This window comes from Lycium barbarum, chromosome 10 (genome assembly GCF_019175385.1).
Source record: "Lycium barbarum isolate Lr01 chromosome 10, ASM1917538v2, whole genome shotgun sequence".
Classification (NCBI taxonomy): domain Eukaryota; kingdom Viridiplantae; phylum Streptophyta; class Magnoliopsida; order Solanales; family Solanaceae; genus Lycium; species Lycium barbarum.
Window position 1 is genome coordinate 14,367,667 of NC_083346.1, and position 25,392 is coordinate 14,393,058.

The 25,392-nt window shown below is 36.0% G+C and overlaps 3 protein-coding genes across 4 annotated transcripts; 1 reads left to right on the forward strand and 2 right to left on the reverse strand.

Moving 5' to 3' along the window:
- The first annotated feature begins 222 nt into the window (after positions 1–222).
- LOC132613640 (NAD(P)H-quinone oxidoreductase subunit O, chloroplastic) lies at positions 223–6,657 on the forward strand. Its single transcript, XM_060327750.1, has 6 exons — positions 223–638; positions 749–804; positions 3,416–3,481; positions 4,406–4,447; positions 6,153–6,212; positions 6,397–6,657. Exons 1-6 carry the CDS (start codon positions 407–409, stop codon positions 6,424–6,426), a joined length of 486 nt encoding a protein of 161 aa, XP_060183733.1. The 5' UTR covers positions 223–406; the 3' UTR covers positions 6,427–6,657.
- An 88-nt stretch (positions 6,658–6,745) lies between these two features.
- LOC132613639 (uncharacterized) lies at positions 6,746–15,052 on the reverse strand. 2 transcript variants are annotated; one of them, XM_060327748.1, is made up of 4 exons: positions 14,736–15,052; positions 13,733–13,838; positions 11,339–11,550; positions 6,746–8,207 (listed from the first exon to the last, which is right to left on the reverse strand). In XM_060327748.1, exons 1-4 carry the CDS (start codon positions 14,922–14,924, stop codon positions 7,065–7,067), a joined length of 1,650 nt encoding a protein of 549 aa, XP_060183731.1. In that variant the 5' UTR covers positions 14,925–15,052; the 3' UTR covers positions 6,746–7,064. The 2 variants fall into 2 exon arrangements, with proteins under 2 accessions (XP_060183731.1, XP_060183732.1); XM_060327749.1 differs by lacking the exons at positions 13,733–13,838; positions 14,736–15,052 and adding an exon at positions 12,157–12,249.
- Positions 15,053–17,922: 2,870 nt separating this feature from the next.
- Positions 17,923–25,175, reverse strand: LOC132614984 (mitogen-activated protein kinase kinase kinase 3). Its single transcript, XM_060329539.1, has 11 exons — positions 24,563–25,175; positions 22,843–23,157; positions 22,285–22,372; positions 21,998–22,060; positions 21,656–21,816; positions 21,496–21,571; positions 21,007–21,066; positions 20,801–20,908; positions 20,474–20,710; positions 18,637–18,761; positions 17,923–18,543 (listed from the first exon to the last, which is right to left on the reverse strand). Exons 1-11 carry the CDS (start codon positions 24,886–24,888, stop codon positions 18,279–18,281), a joined length of 1,824 nt encoding a protein of 607 aa, XP_060185522.1. The 5' UTR covers positions 24,889–25,175; the 3' UTR covers positions 17,923–18,278.
- Positions 25,176–25,392: the final 217 nt, after the last annotated feature.

Genomic DNA, 25,392 nt, shown 5'->3' on the forward strand with positions numbered 1-25,392 from the left:
AGAATATTAATTTGCTTATTTTGGAACTAGTCTTAAGAGATTAAAGGATTTGACTTATATAAATCAGTAATAGAAGCATTGAACTTTGCATGTCCAAATGCCTAGTCAATATATATAGAGAGAGAGAGAGGCCTGCCTATGTTATAAATAAAGTGCTTGGCTTCCTACTACTTGTACTATATATTTTCACTATTCAAATTCTATATTTTTAGTTAAGAGTGAAGGGATCCAAGTGCCAACCGCACCAAGTGGTGCATAGAAAATCTATGAGTAGACTTATTTTTGTTCTTCAAATCTGGCCGTTGAAAAAGGAAAAAACAGGACATGCTCTTATCCACTGATATTGGCCACACCTAAAACTAGTTCCATCTCCAACGAACAAAAATAATAGCAAAAATCAATTGACATGGCTTTCTCTGCAGCTTTCTCACACACCTCCTTCACATACTCTTCATGTTTCTCACAAACAAGAAAAAGAATTAATTATACTCCTTTTAGAAATACCCCTTTTATTATTAAAGCTGAAAAAGATTCCCCTGAACCAAAAGAAAATAATGAGAAGCCAAAATCCCAACAAGCAGCAACAACTTCCTCTACAACAGCCACTGCAACAAAGCCTAAAAAACCTGTATATTCTAGTGAGTACTATTGATGAAATATTTGTCCATTTCGGTAAATTCATTTTTATAAATTTTGTTTATAGAGGATTATCTTTGTTTTTTGTTTAATGTTTTGTTTTGGTTGGCAGTGAAGAAAGGGCAGATAGTCAGGGTGGATAAGGAGAAGTATCTTAACAGCATCAATGTGAGTTTTATTTTTTATTTTTCTTCTACTTCTAATATTGAATTTTTCAAGAATTGAGTGGTTGTTTTCTAGTAACACCTTCGAAATGCAATTATTAAAATTAGCATAGTAAATATAACCTTAATGGATAATAACTAAAATGAAAGACAATTCACGACTAAGTGATAAATATAGTATGACATACATACATTTTGTATTTATTGATTTGATGTAAATATAAATGTACATAAAAAATTTCCAATTAGCATTACACCCACCACATGCATGTCTGTGCTAATGAATTCAGACTAAGTATGAATAAGCTCCAATGTTGATAATGGCATTGACTAGGATGGTCTGAGAAATAGAAGGAAATAAGAAAGAAAGAAAAATCAGACTAAAGTTAGTAACTCTTTTGAAAAAAGGAAAATTAGATAGTCAACTAGATATCCATCCTAGAAACGGATCTCTATCACGGTCATCTCAAAAAGAAAGCAAAAAGTTTGAAAAGTACATAAAACATTAAGGTTGAGAATTTTCATTATTAGGTAAATGGCCAAACATGCAATTATGGGAAAATGAGAACTCTGGACTCCTAATAAGGCTTAAACAATCCTCTTTTCCATTTTTTTTTTTTGCACGGATTGCCCTTCTTTTGGGGTGGTCTTTAAATTTTGCCCCTCATATTTGTGTTCTTTAAGTTTTGCCCTTCGCTTGGATACTTGAGGTTCTGGGTTCGAACCCCCGCTCAGGCATAAAATAAAAAAATAATTTCGCAAGGCAGGGCTGGGAGGAGTGTATACCGGATCCGGCATACAATCGTTAAGGAAAAACTAAAGTTATGCCGGAGGGGGCAGACTTTGCCTTGAGACATATATTTTTATTTTATTTTTTACTTTTTAAGGCAAACTTTTAATTATGCCTTAAGGAAAAGTTTCGCCTTCTGGGGCATACTTTTAGTTATGCCTTAACTAAAAGTGTGCCCCATAAAATATAACTAAAAGTATGCCCCATAAGGCGGAACTTTTCCTTAAGGCATAACTAAAAGTTCTGCCTTATGAGGCATACTTTTGATTATGCCTTAATTAAAAGTCTACCCCATAAGGCATAGTCGTTAAGGAAAAGTTTTGCCCCATAAGGCATAACTAAACTATGCCTTGAGGAAAAGTTATGCCCCCCCCCCCCCCCGGCATAACTTTAGGTTTTCCTTAAGGATTTTATGCCGGATCCGGCATACAATCCTTAAGGAAAAACTAAAGTTATGCCGGAGGGGGCAGACTTTGTCTTGAGACATACATTTTTTTATTTATTTTTTTACTTTTCAAGGCAAACTTTTAATTATGCCTTAAGGAAAAGTTCCGCCTTATGGGGCATACTTTTAGTTATGCTTTAACTAAAAGTGTGCCCCATAAAATATAACTAAAAGTATGCCCCATAAGGCGAAACTTTTCCTTAAGGCATAACTAAAAGTTTGCCTTAAGGAAAAGTTCTATCTTATGAGGCATACTTTTGGTTATGCCTTAATTAAAAGTCTGCCCCATAAGGCATAGTTCCTTAAGGAAAAGTTATGCCTCCTCCGGCATAACTTTAGTTTTTCCTTAAGTACTTTATGTCGGATCCGGCATACACTCCCTCCAGCCCTGCCTTGCGAAATTATTTTTTATTTTATGCCTGAGCGGGGGTTCGAACCCAGAACCTCAGGTATCCAAGCTAAGGGCAAAACTTAAAGACCACAAATATGAGGGGCAAAATTTAAGGACCGCAAATATGAGGGGCAAAATTTAAAGACCACTCCAAAAGAAAGGCAATGCTGCGAATTGCCCCCTCTTTTCTTTGAGCTAGCTTTTAAGTCCCTAATTTGGCATGGTATCAGAGCCAGGCCCAGGCCCGATCTGATGTTGGCCCCCGAACCAATTGATCAATGGGCAATTAGCAGGAATGCCCTTATTACGGGGTGGTCTTTAAGTTTTGCCCTTCAAAATGGTGGTCTTTAAAGTTTGCCCTTCGCTAGGGACCGCTTGGTCACGGGTTCAAACCCTCACTCAGGCGAAAATTAAAAAAAAAAATCGCAAGGCATAAGTTCAGAAAAAAGGCAGAATTTGCAAATTCTACCCCATGCAAGTTCTGCCTTAAGGTAGAAATTCTGCCTTTTTTTACAACTTTTGTCTTTCGGAAAAAAAAAAAAAAATCACTAAGCGGGGGTTCAAACCCATGACCAAGGGGTCCCTAGCGAAGGGCAAACCTTAAAGACCACCCCAAATGAAGGGCAATCCACGCAAAAAAAAAAAAAGTTGATCAGTCCCGAACCGATGGGGTGAAAATGCCCCCAATCCATGAATACATGAGGGGTGAAGAGAATATAACACATTGGTGACGGAGTAGAACTCTGGGCTCCTTATAAAGCTTGAGTAATCCTCCCTCCTCCTTTTAATCTAGCTTTTGGAGTGTGAGTTAGGCCCAAGCCCTAGATTTGACATCTAATACACATTGCTTTGGCATGATTAAGAAAAAATTCTAGTAATTTGGGCGTGGAAAAGGAGTTTTGGTGTCTTGATTTTGCCACGGTAAATATCAAGGATCTTTGTTGAATTATAAAAGAGGACTGTCTAACAGAGTTTTTACAAATTTTCAGTACTTGTCTGTGGATCATCCACCTTATTACAAAGGCCTGGACTACATTTATGAAGACCGTGGTGAGGTACCATTTTCTGATTTTCCACTAATATATCTATGTTGGTAAGGGCTAGTCTAGAGGAATGTCAAGGGAAAATGCAATTTGAAATTACAATTTTATTTAATCATTTCGTATTCGATATTCACATATCAATTAATTCAAAATCACGTCAAATTGGGGGGGGGGGGGGGGGGGGGAGGGGGCATGGAGGAAACCATTTTAAAAAATATTTACCAATTTTTCCATGTTTGATTAGTCAAATTTTCAGGAACATATTTTCTCTAGTAAAATAAATTCCTTAAAAATGAGGAAAATTATTTCCCCGATGAAACTAGGAAAAAAAAAAGATTCATAAGTGACAATGTGACATCCAGGGGCGCAGCTAGGTAGGCATCAGGGTTCATCTGAACCCTCTCAGCAAAAAATTACACTATATGCATGATGTTAAAATTATTTTTTATGTATATATAGTAAATATGGAATCTCCTTAGCTTCTTCGTGTATTTACTTCTTCATATTTTTAAATCCCTTGGTGAAAATTCTGACTCCGCCATTGATGACATCCGCATCCACCCCATCTCCTAACCCTCACCAATACCACCCTATCCGCTGTCCGTACCGCTCGCATAGATTATATATAAATACTTTTGATACAATAATTTTTGCTTACTCACTAAACATCAACAAATAAATTAAAAAATTACTTACTTTCCAAAAAAAACATTTTCCTTCGTACCAAACAAACAGTGGGCCGTTCATAGGATGCGCTCCTTACAAAATTTGAACCACATTCAGCTATCGGTAAGAGTTGGAAGGAAAAAAGAACTCTTTTACTTTTAATCATATTCCACTTGGAAATGCATTGTTTTTAATTATTATTTTTTGGTATGCGTTGGTTTTATTGATTTTATTTATTTAAGGTGTTGCATTAATCGTATCTCTTGTTAGGTGTTGGATTTGCGTATATTTGAGACAGGAGAATATGCACTCGTAAGTATACCTATTCGAAATTCAATTGATTGCATTCTTCTTTCCTCTAGTGACAGAAACAGAATTAGCTGATCAGTCCCTATTGTCTTTATTTCTTTTCTTTTTTATAGTCAACGATACAAGAACTGAGAAAAAAAAAATTGCAAACATTTCCTTTTAATAACTTAGCAACATTTTCAAGTAATAAGGAAAAAGAAAATTTGAACAGGAAGTGATGTTGATGAGAGTTGAACCTTGATCACAATCTCTCTCTTACTGCGTGTGGTTAGCCGCTATTCTAAAAATTGGAATCCTAAAATAGGTGAAAGATGAATTTCTAAGATAGGTCAGGTTAAGTACAAAAACAAGTATAATCAAATACTTTGTACTCATAGTAAACCTGCAACACACACTTAATATTTGAATCCGCGACTTAAGTAGTACAAAAAAAAAAAAAATTGAACCAAAGCAGTATAGAAAAAAAAAAAATACATAAATAGGATTCACGCACGAATTTCGTGCGTGAAAGGACCAAAGTGCAAAAATGGACTTTGGGCCTTTCACGCACGAAATTCGTGCATGAAGGAGGCTTTGCCCAAAATCACTTTCGCTTCTTTCTTACTGTGATGGAAATCTTATGCTTCTTTCTTACTGTAATGGAAATCATGATTTGCAAGTTGCAGGCATTTATTATCATGATTTGCAAGTTGTACGTGCAAATGGGCTTGACATTATCTATTACTAGAATCCGGAATCAAAATGTCCCCAAAAAAATCACTTTGAACCAAAAAAAAAAAAAATCTATAACGCAGTAAAATACTGCGTTATAGAAACAGTACCAAAAAAAAAAAAAAATTGGCCAACTTTATTTTTTGCAACACTTAGTGTTTTTTTCCATACTTTGACCAATGATTAGTCGTGTGTCAAGACTCCGAAACGTCAATATTTTATATAGAACCTGATATTTTTTTCTGCGTACAATAATGTATGCCCAATACATCAAGGATACGTAGACGTTCGAATCATCATTTTAGTGGTTGAAAAGGTGCCCGAAGTAAGTTTTGTTTGCAAAGACTTAGTGTTTTTTTTCATACTTTGACCAACTTACATATACTGTCAAGCCCATTTGCACGTACAACTTGCAAATCATGATAATAAATGTCTGCAACTTGCAAATCATGATTTTCATTACAGTAAGAAAGAAGCATAAGATTTCCATCACAGTAAGAAAGAAGCGAAAGTGATTTTGGGCAAAGCCTCCTTCACGCACGAATTTCGTGCGTGAAAGGCCTAGGGTTCATTTTTGCACTTTGGTCCTTTCACGCACGAAATTCGTGCGTGAATCCTATTTATGTGTTTTTTTTTTTTTTTCTGTACTACTTTGGTTCAACTTTTCTTTTTTTATACTACTTAAGTCGCGAATTCCTTAATATTTAGGTGATTTTTTTACTTGGTAAACTTTATCTCATACTGAGAGTCTCTCAGCATAAATTATTGGAATTCTAACTGTACGCTCTTACGGCGCATGATAAGATACAAATAAGACAACACGGTTTCTTGGGAACTAATTGGCTACAAGAAGAAACAACAAATTACTTTCATTAGAATCTTGAACCTAACATCTTTTACCCTTTCCAACATATATACAAAATATAATAATCGTTTTTATTAATTCAAACAACCTGACACTGTCCATATAAAACCTGACACTTTGCCTATGCTACAGATTGGATGGATTGGAATACCAACTGCACCAGCTTGGCTTCCAACAGAGATGCTAATTAAGGTAATTAGCCTTTTAAATCATTCAAAATACTATAGCAATTTGCATAGTCTCATCTCATGTTGAACCTTATGATACACTACACCTCCTTGCACGTAATATTTAATGATACAGTTTATACCTTTGCTAAAAAGCCGTGGTTGTTAAAGTAACCCACAGATTCCCTAACCAAATCCAAATTTTGCAGTCTGATAAGCTGGATTACGAGAGAATATAGTAGAGAGCCCACAATTTCAGACCAGCACAAGCCAGACAAGATTATATCAAATTATCAGATAGACCAATGCTCATCGAAGATTAAGAGAGATGGGGATGGACACACCTCCAGAATTTACTTTAGTGATTGCTAAATGTATTGTTCTATTCTTAACGATCACTCAATCCTCTTCTCATTTGACACTAAAGAATCGTCAAGTTGATTCTTAATAAGCTTAAAAGGAGTATCCAATAGGTGCTGATTCAATCAGTAGGTAATGGTACGCAAGAGAAACTCCAACAACGATTAAAAGCCATTGTAGATCAACTGAGATAAGATATCAGTTAACATTAAATACCTTCCACATTGAATAGAATGGAATTAGTTTACAAATGAATAGCGAAATCTGTTCAAGTGTACCACTAAATGTTTCATAAAAAATTATGGTGTATAAACAAATATACAGTAGGCAGGTAATAGGAAGGTCTCAGTGCACAGCAGCCTGTAAAAAGGGAAAACGAAGAGTAGGTGTATCGAGTATAAGCTATCTATATCTTTTTGCTGTAAACAATGCTGTGCTTGGTATCAATATATTGCTATGAGGGTGGAGAATGACATGAAGAAACTACTAAAGAGAGGATGCCAGCCAAAAGCAGAACTTACAGCCTTCTCCTAGCACGCTTAGTGGCATTCATAAGTTCCACTAACGAAGGAAGGGGTCGAGGCACTGGCACATTCATAGATCGGTATAGTTTTCTTAAACTTGGATTATAACTCTTTGACAATCCAACAGCTGACTCAGAAATACAATACTCCATTTCTGTATGCATCAAGATCTCCTCTTTACTCCTGATCTCTAAAACTTCACTTACTGCTGAGGTCTCATCAGCTTCCACCACAACCTCTTCGTTCTTAAAAGAAATAACCTGTAACTCGTTGGAACCTCTGAATACAGAATCATTATCTGGAAGTATAGGCTCCTTTTCTTCATGTTTGAAATAAGAACCATTGAGCCCAATCCTCGCCCTACCAAATAATGTTACTGAGGCTGTTTTGCTTGGAGGAGACAAATGTGACTTCCTACAAATGCTAATAGATGTCGTCGTCGATTGGGAGTTGCCCGCATAATCTTGAGCATTGCTCTTGGCCAAAGGTGAGCTTGAAACCTCAACCACATCTGGAGCTGATTCTGTATCAACTTCAGATTCCACGTCTGTGGTAAACCCCAGAAGTTGCCAGAAAGGGTCATCAAAATTCCGATGTTGATTAATATGACGCTTCACATAATCCAGCTCCATAGCCTTGCAACTAGGTGTTGTAGAGACAACCCACCTAGGTGCAAGAAGTTGCAAAGCCCACTCCAGTTCTTCCTTTGATGAATGTATGGTGTAACAAATGTGCCAGACACCGAATATATCTCTCACTGGTTGATCACATCTTTCTTTTTTCTGCTTTTCGATATCCGGAATACCATCATCACATGCATACCACTGTGCTGATGCTCGAATAATTAGAGGCTCATGCCGAGAATCAGACCGAGCCTCTGTGATCTTGGCTTCTGCTCTTTGGTACAGTTTCGGAAACCCATCAAACAGTTGAAAACGAGATGATGCATCTTCAGACAAGATTTCAGGCACCATTAGTTCCAAAGCCTGAAAGCATTCTGGAGTTTTAGCTTTATCAACATATATCTTGCAACCAAATGTCTGTGAGACATGCACAAGAATGTCCTCGTGGCCAAGAAGATCACATGTCAGATACACTGTAGGAGCTTGAGGGTGCTTCCATATGCAATTGATGATCTGTTTGTTGATAAAAACAGTTTTGTGATGTTAAATATATTTATCTATCAAACAAGTTAAAAGAAAAAAGAATGGTCCTCTGGCTCATAGAAAAAGGTTAAAGACTGTAGACTAAACAGGAATGATTCATTTAGGGGCTCAAGCTATTGTCGTATTTGATAAGCATGATAAAATATCAAGAAACTTGACGAAAGTAAGAATTAGTCAACGGCAAAGGCGAGCCAAGAATTAGTCAATGGCAAAGGCGAGCCTTTGCTCTAGCAATTGATTTGAACACAGTGGAAGTTTGATAAACCTGACTATTCTGCATCTCCAGCTTGAATGTACAATTTTTCCTTTTTAATTCCTTCCAACATAGTGTCCATTTCAAAAGGACACGTCCTTTCTCATCTCAATACACTTTCCAGGCAAGCATGGACATTCACTGGGATTGCAAGATACCAATGATTTGAACAAACCTTAATTGCAAAACAGATAGTGGGACACATCTTTTCTCGAATCACCCTAAACAAGAACAGTTGCTTGGTGTTTCTAAGGAAAAATCACTGTCGAGAGCAGTCCATGAGAGTGTGAACCAGTGTTATTAAAAGCGAAAAGCGCAAAAAAGCTCTAAGGTAAGCTGGGGCTTTAAGCACAAATAAAGCGTGGGCTTTGATGAAAAAAGGCGCAGTGGTGAAAATTACAAATATATATATATATATATTGAGTCCAAGACTAATAATAATAAGCATGAACAACAAATATATGGACAAAGAAATTGTAAAAACATTACGATAAAGTGAAATATCAATTATCTAGAGTCACCTATTCAAGAGAGACTCATTGTCAAGGAAAAGTATGTCTTAGAGCCTTGTCAATGACACTGAAGCACAAATAAAGTGAGGCGAAGCGCTCAACATGTTTTGAGCCTCGCTTCAGGGTTTAAGCGCGCCTTTGAGAACATGGTGTGAACAAACTTACCAGAAAAAGGAGATTGTAAACTTTTCCCCTATGGTACTTGAGAACCATAAGCTCACAACTTCTAATGTTTTCTCACCATTCACCCGTGATTCACCAACAAGGAAGCAACCTTCAACTTGTGCAGGTAGACATTTCTAATATGTTGGCCTTTCGGAGGACACAGTATAGCACGGAATACATGTCTTCAATACAAACAAAACCTGCTGTATATAAAAATCCTGAACTTCCTCATCTCATTTTAAAGTATCTAGCTGCACTATCTAGATCCAGTGACAGAACTTTATTTATTAGGGTGAATTGAATCAAATCAAGAAGCATCTGAAAACTAATTTCCCACCAGTAAAACAAGCTTTTTTCGACTGTTCAGTGAAACCGAATTATAAAGAGGTTGCATTCAATTAGAGCATTACTACAGTCGTACTTTCTTTACTTTTATTCAACATATTGGAATCATTACAAAAGGTTTGATTCAAAACCCCACTCCAACTTCAACAATTCTCATCTCTGGTGAATTTTGTCCTAAAAAGCATTCCCTAGCTACAGCCTTATCTACAACTTCATTTCCGACCCACAACGTGTAATTAAATTAAACATCCATATTCTGGTCTTACCATTCACCAATCTAAGTTAATAAAAAACCTGACTCGAGAATTTAATTTCATGAGTTTGGTGTTCATTATAATCCCCTTGAGGAAAAGTATTCCGATTTCTTTGATTTTATTAGTTTCAATTTTAATTCGCAAACTTATACATATCTCATGTTTACCTTCCTTTTTTTTTTTTTTTTGGCATGACTATTTGTATCTACAAGATCCATTCCTCTCCTTCTGTTCCCACTCTTGTCAAAACAGCAACTTGATTATGATAATTAGTAGTAGTAAATTATTTTGAAATCTATGGAGTAGATTTAGAAAATGAATGGATGGAGTTGTATTAATTTCCATATGCATTATGCTAACAAACTGAATCCGTTGTTTCATTATTTAGTCAATCCTAAATTTAATAAGATGCCCAATTCGGTCAATCCTAAATTAATTGTATTTCCATGCTAGGCCTTCCAAATCGCCTATATAAAGATCTTTAAGCAACACTAAAAACATCCAACAGAATTCAGAACCACTCCAAATAGATCCTATTCATGGCATCTCATCAGTGCTTCTTCGGATGTGCAACCTTTGTAGATCTTATGTTGAGGCTTTGATGATATGCCATGAATAAGGATTTATTTGCAGTAAGGTTTTTGACCCACTTAAGAGTGACCAGAAATATCTAGGGTGGAGATATATGTAAACCAGATTGCTACAATTCGATCGTGTTCCTGGCATCTCGTTACTTGTGAATACTATTTGTCAATGCTAATGTTAATAACGAGATGTCATGAACACAGAACAATTTATTGGAGTTTATTTCAGGATGCTTATGTCACCAGGCCGCTTTATACCTATGAATGTTCTACCTTTTCAGCTTTTTATTTTTGTTGAAAAAATGAAAATGGTATCTCAAAAGAAGTGTTCAAATTCTTGTCTATGTTCATTCTGTTAATCTCATTTTAATGGGTCTTTAATAGGTTAATTCTTTCGAATAAATTCTAATGGTCGGCTTGCAATAGTAACAAACCCTTTGCTTCATGATTAGCTATTAATCCTCTTTACTGACATTAATCTTCTCATAACATTGGAGCCTCTTTACCCATTCTCATGAGATGGTCTTTTATCTCTCTCTCTCTAACATCCAAAGAAAAACTCTTTGTTGAACCCTGGGGATACATATCCTTGAGGGCAGTGTCCTTGACAAGCTATGAGAATTTCCAAGTTTTTGCTGTAATTTTCCAACATTTTTTCCATTCTAATAAGATTCCTGATTGTGAAACCAAAATGATACACATTTAGGGCAAGTACTAGTATTCCCTCAAACCCCATTTTCTACCAGATATGGTGTTTAAGAAAAAAGAGGATTTTTGACATGTAATCTCAATGTGTAAAAAATCAAAAGTACCTTGTAAGGTCCACACAAATCAAAAGTACTTTGTGAGGTACACCCAAACAAAGAATGCAATAGGAACAGTTGGCTTCATCTCTTATTACCTAAATAATCTACAAAAAAAATTAACAGCTGAAGAGAAGTTCCTGTCGTGCTTATGGCTCTTGATTTAACAAGAATGAGTGTTAAACCTGTTGGATTGCTGACTGCCTGCTGGGCATCTTCAATGGAGACTGACCAAATGTGCAATCAAGGAAAATACAATCAATCTGGCACTTTGGTTCTTTTCCGGTGGTGCCCACATACTTTAGGGGTAATTGTTGCAAACACTCAATCGTGAGTCTGCAATCTCCTGTATGCAGGATGTTTCCAAATTTGCCTTCATACAAGAACATTAGAGCTCCTGCAAGTTGTTAACATCAGCCAAACATTAATCATCATAACCCTGTTACGACAAAGGTACTGTAGACGAAAAGATGCAAGATGAAAAACTAAACCATGAAATTGAGGCTTTGAGGTGTGTCCAAAATATAATCTTTAAGGCTTTGTTTTCCCCCACTCAACCAGAGTTTGCACGTTGACTATAAGACCACCTAGGGATACAACATAACCTCTTGAAAAATAAAGAAAAGAGCAGCAGATTGCACCTAGGTAGAGACTCTAATAAGCCAGGAGTCATATATCACAGTCTTGTGTCTTGGTATTGCCAAAGATTAGCAAAAGGTTGCAACTTTTCAGGAAACCTCACAAACCTTAAGGATTTATGCTCTTTCTTAGAAAATGCATACATCAACTTAACGCCCATCCAAAAACATGTGAGATTTTTGCGAGTACGAGAATTTTCATCCAGACAGCATCACTTTAGGTGCCAAAAAGAGCTGGAACGGATTAGAAAAAAAAAACCCATACAATAGTACGTAAGCATGAGTCACCTAGCTCATAGATAGGACTGTTGCGTAAGAGCAGCAGCTCATCCTTGATAAGCTGGGATGAGCTGCCAAATACTGACCTAACTAAAGCAAAAACATCTGTCCAGGACGAAGAAAGGAGGCCGCACCATGTTTTTCCCACCTCGTAAAAATGAAATAAGGTAGTCACCTTTTTATCAGGTAAAGTGGATCTCATTAAACTTGCATTCGGTACATGCATTCAACATAGAAAAAATAAGAGTAGCTCCTGTACAATTAACCCATACCTCCTATCAAAAACAAAATGAGGTGGTCCCTTGACACAACTTCCACAACTTGGTAACCCAACAATACAACCAGTTGTCAGTACACCAAGCCTGAGACATGTCAGATAAGTGACCGAGGGAAAGTACATATACAAACAAGTGGACGCACAGTGGTGGGTCCACCATTACACTTTAGTGGTCAATAAAGTAGGTTGAAAACCACGAGGTCTCAGGTTCAAATTCGGACGTCATTTTCAAATCCCAGCAAAGAATACAATAGGGGATTTCTTCCCATTGATCCAAGCATCGGTGGACAGATTACATGGTATCTATGCTAGTGGAAGGTAGCAAGCACCTCGCTGAATTAGTCGAGGTTTGCACAAGCTGGCTTGGACACCTCGATTATAAAACAAAAAAGTTACTCTTGTTATTCATAAGTTCGCCTAGGCATCAGATTATAACCCTCTACAAGCCCAACGTTTCATTTTGACCAGTCCCATTTCCCTGTTGAGGATGAAATAAAGCAGCTTGAAGCACAAACGCTTCTTTCCCATCCGCTACTAACCTATGAGCTTCCTACTGGCACGTCCCAAGCTTAAAGCTGCTGTACCATTCACCAATAATTTCAATTGTGAGCAGTTGCATCCGACTACCTCACCAGTGGGGTCGTGTAAAGATGTTGGAAATTCTTTTTAGTGGTTTAAAATAACTTTTTGATTGTTTGGGAAGATGGTTGATAGAGAAAAAGAAAATAAATCAAAATATATGAAAATTGGTAACGCTTTGAGGTGTGTAGAACACTATCTTAGACAATTATTTGTCCAACTCATGGTTTGCTACCAAGTTAATGGCAAATATTCTACCAAGATACAAAAAAGCCTACTGAATTCTGCAACTAGCAATACTGAAGAATTCCCTGGTACTCTGATTCTAAGTTTGCGAAATCACTTTGTAAATCTGAAAATTTACTGCAAGCTCTCTTTCTCAATTATCTCATCCAAAAATCAGTTAGTCCTTCTATTTGTAAACCAACAAAGGCACCCATTCATGACCGGTCTTATCTTTGCAAAGGGTTTCCTTTCAATAGCGCATCCTTGCATGAAGAGTCACACATTTCAAACAAAAAAACTCTTTCATGAAAGAATATAGCCATTCCGAAAAGGTACGGGACTAACGTTGGTGAAATTTACCAAGTACACCTAACGATGCACCTAAACTTAATATAAGCCGAACTGTAGATTACACCTAATAAGGAACTCCCAGTAGATAATATAAACAGTACCAAACTTCCCAGAAGAAAAAAATATAACCAGCAAATTCCCTTGAACACAAAAATCTACTGGAAAACAAAAAGCAGAATAAAAAATCGGAAAAAATAAAAGGAAAGGCCTCACTGCAGATTCATACACACCTGGGCAATGATTGGCGTCAAAGGCAGTGACCGTGAAATCACCATCAGGGTCTTTGATCACTATACATTGCCCAACCTCAATACCCACAAAAAATGATCCATCAAGCTGTCCAAAAACACGTAACGTTTCAACATTTTCATACTACATTGACAAAATAAAATAACAGTTCGAAGACAATCCATCAAATGGGTAACAGGCAAAAGAACCAAATAAGATACTAAAAAAAAAATCCCTTTTCACACTCAAATTCCATCAACAACATATAGGTTATCCTCAATACTCTCTCAAATATAATCTACTAAGTCATCAGAGGTAGTGTGTGAATGATAAGGAACATTTGTATTTTAAAAATCATGAAAATATATGGTTTGTACTACTAGCTTTATACATCTGTACATTCTACAGAAAATTACATATGGCTCACAAGATTTTCCATATTACTCCTCCAATTTGGATTGATTCAAGTCTCACCAATAATTAATACTCCCTTTGTCCCCTAATAGTTGCCCTGTTTCATGCATCGAGATTTCTCGAGAGTTAATTTAACTAATCTTCAAAGCTAAATTTGATTAGATCAACCCAATATTTTAACAGTTAAAGACTTAAATATTCAAAAACTATACAAAAAATACTACAAGTTGCAACTTTTTGCATGTTAATTTGTTCGAGAAAAAAAAAAGTACATTTAAAAATATTGGACAAAATTCATATAGTTTGACTCTCTGTCCCAATTTATGCAGCACCGTTTGCTTTTAATCTGTAACACAACAATGTCACCTTTCTTTAATTAGAAACATTTTAACTTTAAAATACCCTTTTTACCCTTAATAAAATTATGTATAGTCACACAAATATTTAAGGTTTGTTTTAGATTCTTTCTTTCTTATTAAACTCCGTGTCAAGTCAAATAGTGTCACATAAATTGAGACGGACGGGGTACTACTTTTCATACATCTTAATCAACAAATTTAAAAAAAAAAAAAAAAAAAAAAAGACGGGTACCTGAGGATAATGCTGTAGAACAAGAGTTTTGGTGATTTGGGAGCAATAAATAGGATATGAAGCATAAGTGCAGATTCCTTGAGTGTGATCCTTATGGGCATGTGTTAAGAAATGGTGCCTTTTTGTGCTTGATTTTGGACTCCATGTATCTACTGAAAATGGCAACCCTTTTAGCATTTCAATTGGCATTTTTCCGATTGGAGATTTGAGAGGGAAATGTTGGGTGGGAAAATTGCCAAACACGATTCAGATAGAGGAATAATCCTGTGTGGTGAGCTTTATTTGTGGTATTATATGATCGCCAATTTGATTCGTTACTATAATTAAGTCATTAACCGACTAATTTGAGGGCAATTTGCACGATTGTCCTTATTCGGCGGTGGTCTCTAATTTTTGTCCCTTAAATTGCTGGTTTTTAATTTTTGTCCTTCGCTTTGAATTTTTCGAGATTCTGATTTCAAATCACAGCTCAGTAAAAAAGAATCGCAAGGCAAAGTTTAGTTGCAAAAGTTAGGCCTTAAGGCCTAACTATTGTAGAATTCCAGCAGAGAAAAAAAGTTTACCTTAAAGTAAAAGAAGAAAAAAAGTATTTTTTTGCCTTACACAAACATCAGCCTTATAAGACAGGCTTTCCGCGAAGGCTTGCGATTTTTTTTCGACTAAGCGGGGTTCGAACCTAGAACCATGAGATATTTTTTATCACCTTTTTAAGCGAAGAGCAAAAATTAAAGAATAGCAATTTGAAGGGGAAAAAATTAAGGACAATCAGTGCATAAAAAATGCTAATTTGATAGTGCAAATGTCATTTGCACTTTTGTCCCTATTTTGTGTTGCTCTTTAAATTTTGTTGTTCAAATGGGCTGGTCTTTAAATTTGCACGATTGCCGTTATTCGGGGGTGGTCTTTAATTTTTGCCTTTCGCTAAATTTTCTTGGTTCTGCGCTCGAACACCGCTCAATCAAAAATAAAATAAAAATTCGCAAAGTAGAGTTTGAATTCACAACAGAATTTTGCCTCCAGGCATAAGGCAAAACGCTACCTTAAGGCGTAAGACAAAACTCTACCTTAAGGTAGAGGTTTGCATTCAGGCAAAAAAAAAAAAAAAATCAATCAATTACAATTTTTCAAAATTCTGCATTAAGGTTTAACTTTTGCCCGAATAGGCCTAATTTTGCTACAAAACTCTGCCTTGTGATAATTTGAGGGACAAAAATAAAGACCAATGCCTTTGAAGGGCAATCCACACAAAAAATGATTTTTTTCCTTCAAAATCAAATTTATATGCATCATAATATACACAAGTTATGCCTCAAGAAGTATAAGTTCAATATTGAAAGGCAAAAATTAAAGATCAACCCATTCGAGGGGCAAAAATTAAAGACTAGTCCATTGGAAGGACAAACCGTGCAATTGACATAATTGCACCTTTTTGTTTTCACTCTCAAGCAATGTACCCATTAATAACGACGGAATCAGAATTTTACTAAGGTAAATAAAAAATATAAAGAATATACTACTATTAAGCAATGGAGATTCAATAAATAGTATAAATTAGCTTATCTATATACGAGTATAATTTTCCGGCAAAAGAATTCAATGGACTCTTTGACTCTATAGGTGGCTCCGCCACAACCCACTAGCTCTTTGATAAGACATGATTAGTTTAAACACACAGAGTCTTATAAATTATAAGACTATAATTTGCAAAGGAATATAATAACATACGCAAACAAATTAACACCTAATCCATGAACTAACATTTATAACGTTTTATATCAACCAGGTCTTCAATTTTTTAGGCACAAATTAAAGAACTGCTGTACAACTAGGCATGATTGGAGAAAGGTACAAAGGGTTAGTAGCCAGCCAGTTTGCTAATTGAGGGAAAGCAGCCTATTAGTTAAGATAAATATATACTATTGACTTTAAATTGATATACAACCAAACTGCTTTAACTTGATATACAACCAAACTGAGACAAACTATACAAAAATCAACTAGTAGGCCAATTTGGCAAATGGGACTATTATATGAAAAAGAAAAACATTAGTAAGACAGGAACCACAACGGAGGGCCCTTATTTGTTTTTATTTTTATGGTAACTATGAATTTCATTAGCAAGTAAGATAGCCAAAGTATACTAGAGCTTCGCATCACATTAAGTCAAACAATCACAGCAGTTCAACTTCACCTATTGAGGGCCCTTATTTTAATCATCACTAATCTTTTTTTTAAGAAAAAAAAAAGTTCCAACATTTAGAATATTCTTTTTATATTTTTATATTTTTTGTAATATAAGCCGATAAATAATATTGATTCACACACGGACACGCCCGTATTTGTGGAATTCGTCAATTTAAGGATTAAAGTGAAATCTAAGCCTATTAATTAAACAAACCATTTAGGTAATATAATTAATTGTTTCTTTACATTTGAAATTATTTATTTTTGTAATATAACCGATCAATAATATTGCTTCATACTTGTGTATGATAAAAGTGAAATCCCTTAATTGCTGCTATGTTAAGTTTTAAATGGTTTAACTGTGTGGGACTTTTATTTTATATGTAAAGACTTTGACTTCTGTGCTGGTAAATTCATGGTTCATCTAGAAGTAGTTCTAAAATTTAGGAACGAAACTAGAGAGAAAAAGTCATTTAAAGATAGGGCTAAGAAAGAGTCAACCCCCACCCCCAACAACTTTATCTTGCTTCCCCCACTTCTAGAGAGATAGTAAGTGTTCTATACTTTAATAGAAAGAACTAATTCTTGAAACAAATCATTGTTTTATAAGCATTGCGTTCCAGCTCCGTCCACCAAAGCTTGAACAGATGAGATAAAATCACTCAATATCTTTGCCTCCATTCAGAGATGAGATAAAATCACTCAATATCTTTGCCTCCATTCAGATTTGTATGAGAGATCTCATAGTCCTTAACACACTTCATTTACTATTAGGTCATTGGCGTTGAGCGTTTGAGACGAATCTCTTTTAAGCGAGAATTGGAAAAGAAAATCTCCTTTTTGTGCAAGACTCCAAACAAGGAAATACATTTTTAATTTTTGTCCCTCACTTATCCACTTATCCAATGACAAAAGAATTGAAGCCACTAACAACACAGACAAACTCTTTTCCCCTGTTAATCATTTTCCTTTCTTTCAGTTCCCTATAATCCAACACACAATGCAAGAAAAGCCCGGCATTCATTTCTTCATGAATATTCATAGCTAAGTCTACTATAAGAGGGACGGGTCTCGTAGTGATCTTTTAGAAGAGACAATGTAGATTCAATCAAGTGGCCATCTTGCATTTACATTGAGAATGAAGTACATTTTACAGATCTTATATTCAAGAAAATGCAGTCCCTCCATCATGCAACCATGCCCAGGTCACCCGAAATTGCTCTTGCTAATGCATCCATCGAACAGAAACGCATCACTTAGAACTATCATTGTCCTGAATTGGCACATAGTTTCTGCAATACTGGGGGGACCCATGCGTGGTGCGATCCAAGAAACTTTCTCCTCGTACATCACATGGAACTAAAGAATGGGTCTCGTTTTCAGGGATCTAGATGGTGTCTGAGCTCTAAATTGAGGGATTTCGAGCCACGGATCAAGCGTTGTTCTTGTGCTGGGCCTTTGTTGAAACATTGAGTAATCATTCACATCGTATCCACTCTGGCCCCCGATGGCATACGATGGATGTGGAGGAGAAAGATAACAGCTCTTACGAGCAGGTTCATACTGTCTTAACGGGCTAGATGTCGGAGATACTGGTAAAGATGTTATGGTTTTTACATTTTCCCTGTGGATATCAACAAAAGAACAGTGAGATGCTGAGCCGAAAACAAACTAAAAGTAAATAAATTAAGTTAATTTTGCAAAATGCCATTATTACCTTGGGCAGATCAACGATCTAGAGACTCTGACCACTGGATGGGATGCATAGTTCCCTTCATGGGGAGAAATATTCCTTCCAGGAGAAATATTCCTTCCATTATTGGGATGCAGCTCCAACACTGGCTGTAAAAAAGTAAATTGAATAGGGAACTTCAGAGAGATATATACCAAACCGCCTAAATGGAAATGGGAATGGAAAGCATACATGATCAGTTTCAAAAATCAAAATCTTTTTTCTTTTCTTTTTTTTAAATCACAACGACCAAAAGTAACTGGTAAAGTTGCTGCCATGTGACCAGGAGGTCACGGGTTCGAGCCGTGAAAACAGTCTCTTGCAGAAATGCAAGGTAAGGCTGCGTACAATAGACCCTTGTGGTCCGGCCCTTCCCCGGACCCCGCGCATAGCGGGAGCTTAGTGCACCGGGCTGCCCTAACGACCAAAAGTAGAATTTACCTAGTATAATTTAGGGATCAAAAATACTATTATGATTTTTTCTGGCAGATTGGTTAGACAAGCAGCGAACTGGTACAGCCTACCAGCATTGGGTTGGGTACAGTATGGTACCTAATAGTGATTAGGCTCGTAGATGGTTTTAACATTGAAGAATGAAACATATAAACTAGAGCTTACGGTCCAAGGGAAGAAGACCTAGACTGATTTGAATAAACCGTCAATTAGCTCGTACTAATATTTAAGACATGTTAGACATAATTATTTGGGTAAAAGTTGTAGACAAGGTTAGATTCCTTCTCTTCTTATAATTGTTCTTTTTAGTAAGTTATGCACTTAAAAGGCTCACTCATAGTCTTATGGAACAAAGACTACAATGAAAAAGATTATCAAGCAACATCCGTTAGTCATATATTAGGTCGTCTTGTGTTTGTAAAACCATTGTTTCATATGAATTGTCCTCCCAACTAAACACCATGTAGAATAAGATTACAGGGTCTCGTGTGGATACAAGTTTTGATACCTTAAGGTTCTCCTTACCAAGGGTAGGTAAGGTTTCAAATTTTGGGAATTAATGTAATAGAGTAAGGTTGTGAAAGGCCATACAGTTACGTTACCCAGTTAAGGCCCAGCTGATATCTACTTGTCCAAAAAAAAAAAAAAAAAGGTCCAGCTGATATCTTCTACTCAGATATCATTCTATGCTCATTCCTACTCCCTCCGTCCCAATTTATGTGAAGGTGTTTGACTGGGCACAGAGTTTAAGAATAAAAGGAAGCCTTTTGAAACTTGCGGTCCAAAATAAGCCATAGACATTTGTGTGGCTTGAAATCGTCTTATTAAGGGTAAAATGGGAATTTTAAAGTTAAGTTGTTACTAAATATAGAAAGGTCTCATCCTTTTTGAGAATGACCAAAAAGGAAAATGATTTGTTATTCCATTTAAACTCCAACCTAAAAATAAGGAGAAAAATCACTTTGTTGTTTTGAACATCTAAACCCATCTAAATTTAGTTTCAGTTTTAGTTTTCAGCAAAAATTACTTGAAATCAGAAAGCAATTGATTATAGTTTTATGAATTCCTAATCATCAATTAATCAGATTCTGCAATTACTAACAAGAATTGGTAGGTTCCTCGTGACAGACGAGGGGAAGAAACTGCCACATTTCTCTAGAAAGGATAACTTACACTTAAGCAATTCTACATTTGCTTGCTCTTTTTTAAGTTCCTTTCTCAAAGATCACTCAAATTCCAAACTCAGTAATTTCTAGATTGTTCAGAGTGTAATTTCACCTTTTCCAAGATAATTCATTATAGTTTTGCAAAAGAAGGAAAAAAGAAGTAGAGAGTCCATTAGACAAATCAAAAATCTCAAAATCTTTACCGATGTCCGGCTTCCATCAAAGGAGCGAGGATATGATTCCTTGGTTACACCGACATCAGCAACTTTTGTTGTACTTTGGTTTTTAACGAAAGGGTGCTCTAGTAGTTGAGAAGCCGCAGGTCGCATGGACGGCTCCCGCTGCAAGCACAACCTTATAAAACTTTTTGCATCATTAGAAAGGTGATCTGGAATTTCAGGAAAGTCTTTGCTGTTTCCAATTTTAAATATGGCAGCAACCTGTTGCATAGAGGGCAATCAAAGACACTTAGATTTGAGTTCTCCAGATGATCCCGGGAAATTCATTTTTTCAAATATTGCAACTCTTACCCCTTCATACTGGCTCCAAGGTGGCTTTGAGGTTGCCATTTCAAGAATTGTACATCCCAAACTCCAAATATCCACTGCAAGGCCGTAGCCACTTGTATTCATCACCACCTGATCAGATCAGAGAAATGGAATAATGATAAGTAAGTCTCTGCTAAAAATGTTGGACAAGGAAAAGCGGGTATGCAGAAAACGGGAGGAAGGCATACCTCAGGAGCCATCCAATAAGGACTCCCTTTGAAAGAGAGCACTGAGGAACATGAAGTTATCTGCTCCAAGGAATTATAAATGTTAGTGCATGGATCAATTGCAAGAAAAAGAAACTGTTCTAAGGAATCATACACTTTCCTTTTAGTAGCATCAATTTTTTTTAAGAGACTAAAAAAGTAGAAATAAAAACAACAACAGAAACAAAGATAACTTTTATCTTTCGCTAGGCTACCACATCTACTGGTTCTATATGAACGCCTAAATTCATTTACCCAAATAACTAAAATAGAATCACAAACAAAAGGACCAAATGACAAGTTCAGATTTTTCGATGTTACTGGCAAGTATAGCCTACAACAGCAGTCTATCAGATTCCCCCTATTATTGTGTGCAAATAAAGTCAAAGGCAAAGTTTTGAAATTAGTTTTGTGACACCTTTCAGTTAAAAATGGTTAGGAAATAACTTTCACAATTGCGCTGCTACTTACATGTTTTGCCATGCCAAAATCAGCTAGTTTGATTACACCATTAGGATCTACTAGTATATTGGCTCCTTTTATGTCCCTGAAAAGAAACAATTGTCCTTTGAATCTAGCAGCGTCCTCAGAATAGCTGAATCATCAGTACTTGTATCATAAAGACACACACCTGTGAACCGTATTCCTAGCATGTAAGAAGGAAAGGCCAGAAAGTATCTGTCTTGTGTAGTTTTGTATAACTGGCTCTCTGAATGGCCCATATTCCTGCAACAATTTATGTATAGAACCCCCCGAAACATACTCCAAATAAACTGATAGAGTTTCTTCATCCTGAGGAATAATTAAAATAAAACAGTTATGAACTAAATGGGAAGATCAAATTTATGTTGAACAGCGCAACTAGGTTACAAAAAAAAAAAAAATATATGATCAACATATTTGCCTAAGTCGTGTAAATATCAGAACGATAATAACATAATTATGCGCATCCAACTAAAGCATTTACTCATACCAGTTCACTTCCATAGTATCGAACAATATTTGGATGTGTCAAGTTACTGAGTAAAATGATTTCCTGCACATAAAGATAAAATCCTTCAGGTTTCAAATGCAGAATAGAAAAGGAAGATATTAAATGAAAGACCGGAGATTAACGATTAAAGATAAAAGTTTATCACGGACTTTGAAAGGAGAGGATATTAAAATTATGAACAGAAATATACTGAAACAGTAGAGAAAAGAGACGAGGTCATTTATCAAAAGAGCATTAATGATAACAGAAAAGAAAATAAAAGGGACCTGGTTCAATTGCTTAAGGCACTCTTTGGATGTATGATCATCTGAAACCACCTTGACTTCTTTTATTGCGCACATCTGTCCATTCTCCCTGTTCATGTTGAAAAGCGTGATTAACTATGTCCGCCAGGAATTATATCCACCCGGTCTTCCATAACACCAATTCAAAATTAGCATAAGATGCCCTATACTAGAGCCATGATGCTCCTGAACCTAGTTAAAACTCTAAGGGTTCGTTTGGTTCCTGATTAGAGTTATGCATGTATTAGTAAGGCAGAGTTAGTTATGTCGGGTTTAATATTCATGTATTAGTCATTCCATCTTATACCTGGCATAAGATAATACATAAATTGACTCATAACTTATACATATTATAGTTATGCGGAATTGTAAATTGGTAACCAAACACTGTACTATGCTAAATTTTATACATAGCAACTAAGTGCAACCAAACTAGTATTAGTTATGCTGAATTTAATTCATAAATAATTTACTTCCTAACAAGCAACCAAACGACCCCTAAAGTCATTGATTAAGAAAAAAGCTGGAAGGCTCACAAACCTGTTGAATCCAAGATAGACATGACCAAACGTGCCTCTTCCTAGGAGCTTGCCTTTCTTCCATTTTGACATGCTAATGGTTGAGCCTTCAGCCACACCACAAGGTCTTGGGTTTGGTAAAGCAGAAGGACTGGGTGGAGAACCAGGTGGAAGGGGCAGCTGATGACATTCACTCCTCGCATCATCCAATTTGCCCGTTGGAGAGTCCAGATTAATACTCGAAAACCGAGGATGTAAAGGTGACGATGTGGTAGTTGTGGGTCTGGAACGAACTGGGCTTCGTGCCAGTGGGCTCAACCTATTATCTCCAAGTCCTCTGGCAACAAACATAAGTGTCCTCATAGTTAGGCTAGTACAATGGACGGATAAAATTGAAAAAAGTACTTGTAACTCATGCATCTCGTGTATTCCGTGAAAAGAATAAAAAAAAAAAAAAAAAAGGAAGGCAATTATACCATGTATAAAGAATTTGTTCTGAATTTCCTAATTGAGCCTCCTGAAAGATCAATAATTGAACTACAGCACACGGAACCATAGGAGCAAGCACAAAAATCAAGAAATTTAACATAAATCTCACAGGCTTAGCATTTTGGGTACACAAAAATGGGAAGAAAATAAAAACAAAAGAAGGGCAGGTGATTGGCAGACTCATTAATCAGACCTTTGATTCACTATGCAAAATCCACCAAGAGCCACCTGAAGAAACAAAAATGTAAAACTAATTGAAAGCATATAACAAAGCCGCTCTGACTTATCAAAGCTAAAGTTGGAATTTTTAACACAACAAAGCCCGTTTTATCCTGTCTCTCTAGCTTATCAATATACACATTCATTTTGTTGAACACAATCCAATCCAATCAACAAAAGATCTAATCTTGAGATCAACCCACAACCAGTCAATCTAAAGTCAACCAACCCCAATAACCATAACAAAAACTCATCATCCAAAAACCAAAAAAACTAAATCTAAACAAGAAACAAAAACACCAAAACCTACAAAGAAAGTAACTTTAATAAAAAATCATAACACCACCAACCTAAAAGTATCCAACAGGGCTTGATCATTATTAACAGGCCCCTTTTATCCAGTGGCTCTAGCTTATCAATATACATTCAATTTGTTAAACACAATAACCATTAACCATAACAAAAACTCATCATCCAAAAAAACTAAATCTAAACAAGAAACAAAAACACCAAATTCCACAAAGAAAGTAACTTTAATCAGAAACCAAACAAACACCAACCTAAAAGTATCCCCACCATACCCACAACCTCTACGCCCCACCTCATCCCCGTAGTGTTTGCCTAGAGTGTATACAAATGCTTTTGGGACAATATTTTCGACTTAATAAGACGTTTGATTCAATATGCAAAATCCACCAAAGAGTCACCTGGAGAAACAGAAATATAACCTAATTGAAAGCATATAACAAAGCTCCTCTGATCTATCAAAGCAAAAGTTGGAATCTTTAACACAACAAAGCACCTTTTATCTAGGTACAATAGCTGCCCCAATATAGTCTCTCTAGCTTATCAATATACATTCAATCCAATCAAGAAAAGATCTAATTTTTATAACAACCCACAACAAGTCAATCTAAAGTCAACCAACACCAATAACCACAACAAAAACTCATCAAACTAAATCTAAACAAGAAACAAAAACACCAAATTCCACAAAGAAAGTAACTTTACACAGAAATCAAACAAATACCAACCTAAAAGTATCCAACTGGGCTTGATCATTATTAACAGGAACACCATCAGATGATCCAGATGAGCTAGTACTTGAAACTGAAACTGAACCATGATCATTTCCAACTGGAGAAACTGAAGGCATAGGTAAAGGATGAGTTTTATCCAAACATGAACCTGAATCAAACCCTGAAAAAACATAACCTGAACCACTAAACTCTTTACTACTTCTTGGTGAATTTCTATTAAGTAACTCATCAAAACTCCTTGGTTTATCCCTTTCTCTAAGGTTTTTAGATTGTGGATTATCTTTGTTCTTGGAGGATTTTTTTCCCCACCAAGCAGGCATTTTTTTTCAGTGATCAACCAACTAAGTCAAGAAAGAATGAAATCTGTATATTGGGTTTTCAAGATTCTTTTTTTTTTCAGTGATCAACCAAACTGAGTCAAGAAAGAGTGAAATCTGTATATTGGGTTTTCAAGATTCTTTTTTTTTTTTTTTTTTTTGGTTTTCAAGATTATTTATTTTTTGTGAAAGGGGGGATGTATTGTTGTTGTAGCTGACGAAGAAAACTTTGAGAAGGAAATAGGAAGGTAGATAGAGAGTGGGGAGCAATGGCCTGCCAAGTTGGTTGTACGTGTTTTGCTGTTTACATCCCTAATATATGTACTATTTGTCAATTTGTATACTATAGTACTAATTTGTTTTGTGGCTTCTTTGTTTGGTTGCTTGCTTACAAAGAGTATAAGTGATAGTAATAGAATTTTGCTTGAGGAAATAGTACTTAGTTTATTCAGTATAGTAATGAAATGAAACTGTACTTTTGTATTTTCTACCTTGGTTATACAAGGA

Excerpts from the sequence above, each read along its gene's own strand:
- LOC132614984 (XM_060329539.1), bottom strand. The coding sequence starts at position 24,888 with ATGCCTGCTTGGTGGGGAAAAAAATCCTCCAAGAACAAAGATAATCCA. Across the intron at positions 21,817-21,997 it reads GATACTATGGAAGTGAACTG|GATGAAGAAACTCTATCAGT; the intron begins GTATGAGTAAAT and ends ATTATTCCTCAG. Across the intron at positions 18,762-20,473 it reads TTGATGGAAGCCGGACATCG|CCAGTGTTGGAGCTGCATCC; the intron begins GTAAAGATTTTG and ends ACTTTTTTACAG.
- LOC132613639 (XM_060327748.1), bottom strand. The coding sequence starts at position 14,924 with ATGCCAATTGAAATGCTAAAAGGGTTGCCATTTTCAGTAGATACATGG. Across the intron at positions 13,839-14,735 it reads TTCTACAGCATTATCCTCAG|CTTGATGGATCATTTTTTGT; the intron begins GTACCCGTCTTT and ends GTTTTTGGACAG. Across the intron at positions 8,208-11,338 it reads GGCAGTCAGCAATCCAACAG|ATCATCAATTGCATATGGAA; the intron begins GTTTAACACTCA and ends ATCAACAAACAG.
- LOC132613640 (XM_060327750.1), top strand. The coding sequence starts at position 407 with ATGGCTTTCTCTGCAGCTTTCTCACACACCTCCTTCACATACTCTTCA. Across the intron at positions 639-748 it reads TAAAAAACCTGTATATTCTA|TGAAGAAAGGGCAGATAGTC; the intron begins GTGAGTACTATT and ends TTTGGTTGGCAG. Across the intron at positions 6,213-6,396 it reads CAACAGAGATGCTAATTAAG|TCTGATAAGCTGGATTACGA; the intron begins GTAATTAGCCTT and ends CAAATTTTGCAG.